The following is a 2274-nucleotide window of genomic DNA, read 5'->3' on the forward strand; positions in this document are numbered from 1 at the left end:
AGAGTGGAGTGGCTGAGAGTGGCTGAGAGTGGCTGAGAGTGGCTGAGAGTGGCTGAGAGTGGCTGAGAGTGGCTGAGAGTGGCTGAGAGTGGCTGAGAGTGGCTGAGAGTGGCTGAGAGTGGCTGAGAGTGGCTGAGAGTGGCTGAGAGTGGCTGAGAGTGGCTGAGAGTGGCTGACGGCCATTAAAATGAAGTGGGTGCTTTGGAGATGATGGACGACGGGAGACTGGAATCTGGAGCCAAATATCAAAGTGATGGAGTAGCTCACTGATCGTGCAGCATCTGTGGAGGACGTGGACGGGGGACGTTTTGGATCAAGATCCTTCTTCACTACTTCCTCACGATGCTCCACTCGGAGGAAGTTCTCCTCTTCTCTCAGTGTCCATCTCCCCCCCCCCCCACAGATGCTGCCTGACCGGCTGAGTTCAGGGGTTCGCTTGCACTGTGTGGGGAGGGGGGGGAGGGAGAGAAAGTTTACGATGGTCCGAAGGGCCTGCTTCCCTGTTGTCCCACCCCGTGAGTGGACTACCTACCCTACAGGCTCGTAGTAGGGGGGGCACCCTGGGGAGTCACCGCGTCCCGCCCTCCCCCCTCTCTCTCCCCCTCCCCTCTCTCTCTCTCTCTCTCTCTCTCTCTCTCTCCCTCTCTCTCCCTCTCCCTCTCCCTCTCTCTCTCCCTCTCTCTCTCCTCCCTCTCCCTCTCCTCTCCCTCTCCTCTTTCTCTCTCCTCTCTCTCCTCCCTCTCTCTCTCTCTCTCCTCTTTCTCTCCTCCCCCTCTCTCTCCCTCCCTCCCCCTCCTCTCTCTCCTCCCTCTCTCTCCTCTCTCTCTCCTCTCTCTCTCCTCCCTCTCTCCTCCCTCTCTCCTCCCTCTCTCTCTCCTCCCTCCCTCTCTCTCCACCTCTCTCTCCCCGCCCCTCTCCTCTCTGTGAGCCCGAAGTTACCGGTGAAAGCGGCCGCGCGTCTCCGCTCCGTCTGAAAAGTTTTTATTTTACCTTTTACCCCCTCTCCCGTTTTGCTTGAACCCCCCCCCCCCCGACAGCTGCTCCCGGGGCTTCCAACCCCCACTACCCCCAAAAACCCCCCAACCCCGGGCCGGGCCGGGCCGGCCGGGCGCCGCTGACAAACTTGGACAAACTTTAACTGGAGTTGGAGAAAGTTCCCGGGGAGGCGGCGATGACGTCCAGAGACAGAGAGAGACCGGTCAGTCCCGCCCGCGGCTCCCCTCACTACACCCCCCCCCTCTACTCCCCTCACTACACCCCCCCCCTCTCCTCCCCTCACTATACTCCCCTCACTACACCCCCCCCTCTACCCCCCCCCTACCCCCCCCCTCTACTCCCCTCACTACCCCCCCCCTCTACTCCCCTCACTACACCCCCCCCTACCCCCCCCCTCTACTCCCCCTCTCCCCCCTCAACTCTTCCCTCTCCCCCCTCCCCCCCTCTCTCTCCCCCTCCTCCCCTCTCTCTCCCCCCTCCCCCCCTCTCTCTCTCCCCTCCCCCCCTCTCTCTCCCCCCTCTCTCTCCCCCTCCCCCCCTCCCCCTCTCTCTCTCCCCCCTCCCCCTCCTCCCCCCCTCTCTCTCCTCTCTCCCCCCCTCTCTCTCCCCCCCTCTCTCCCCCCCCTCTCTCTCCCCCCCCTCTCTCTCCCCCCCCTCCTCTCCCCCCCTCTCTCTCCCCCCCTCTCTCTCCCCCTCTCTCCCTCCCCCCCCTCTCCCTCCCCCCCCTCTCTCCCTCCCCCCCCCTCCCTCCCCCCCTCTCCCCCCCCTCCCTCTCCCCCCCCTCTCTCTCCCCCCCCTCTCTCTCCCCCCCTCTCTCTCCCCCCCTCCTCTCTCCCCCCCCTCTCTCCCTCTCTCCCCCCCCTCTCTCCCTCTCTCCCCCTCCCCCCCCTCCCTCCCCCTCCCCCCCCTCCCTCCCTCTCTCCCCCTCCCCCCCTCTCTCCCCCTCCCCCCCTCTCTCCCCTCCCCCCCTCCCCCCTCTCTCCCCCTCCCCCCCTCCCCCCCTCTCTCCCCCTCCCCCCTCCCCCCCTCCCCCCCTCCCCCCCCCTCCCCCCCTCCCCCCCTCCTCCCCCCCTCCCCCCCTCCCCCCCTCCCCCCCTCTACACTGATGTCTCCCACCGGCTCCTCTGATCTTTGACCATTTCCCCGCGGCAGCGCCGCCAGTTGCATCATCGCCCATTCACTCAATGTCCGCCCTCCGCGAAACCCCACCCCATCTTAACCCTGACCCTCCCGACCCCCCCTCTCTCCCGACCCCCCTCTCTCCCGACCCCCCCCTCT

The 2274-nt window shown here is 66.4% G+C and overlaps 1 protein-coding gene across 1 annotated transcript in view; it reads left to right on the forward strand.

Annotated features, from left to right (window-relative positions):
- Positions 1-1091: 1091 nt before the first annotated feature.
- Positions 1092-2274, forward strand: part of LOC144610420 (tumor necrosis factor receptor superfamily member 10B-like) — a 28618-nt gene continuing 27435 nt past the window's right edge. Inside the window, exon 1 of the mRNA XM_078429077.1 lies at positions 1092-1198. Within this exon, the coding sequence (XP_078285203.1) occupies positions 1172-1198 (27 nt within the window). The 5' untranslated portion in view covers positions 1092-1171. The remainder of the gene's footprint in view (positions 1199-2274) is intronic.

The sequence above is a fragment of the Rhinoraja longicauda genome, chromosome 36 (assembly GCF_053455715.1).
Source record: "Rhinoraja longicauda isolate Sanriku21f chromosome 36, sRhiLon1.1, whole genome shotgun sequence".
In the NCBI taxonomy this organism is placed as follows: domain Eukaryota; kingdom Metazoa; phylum Chordata; class Chondrichthyes; order Rajiformes; family Arhynchobatidae; genus Rhinoraja; species Rhinoraja longicauda.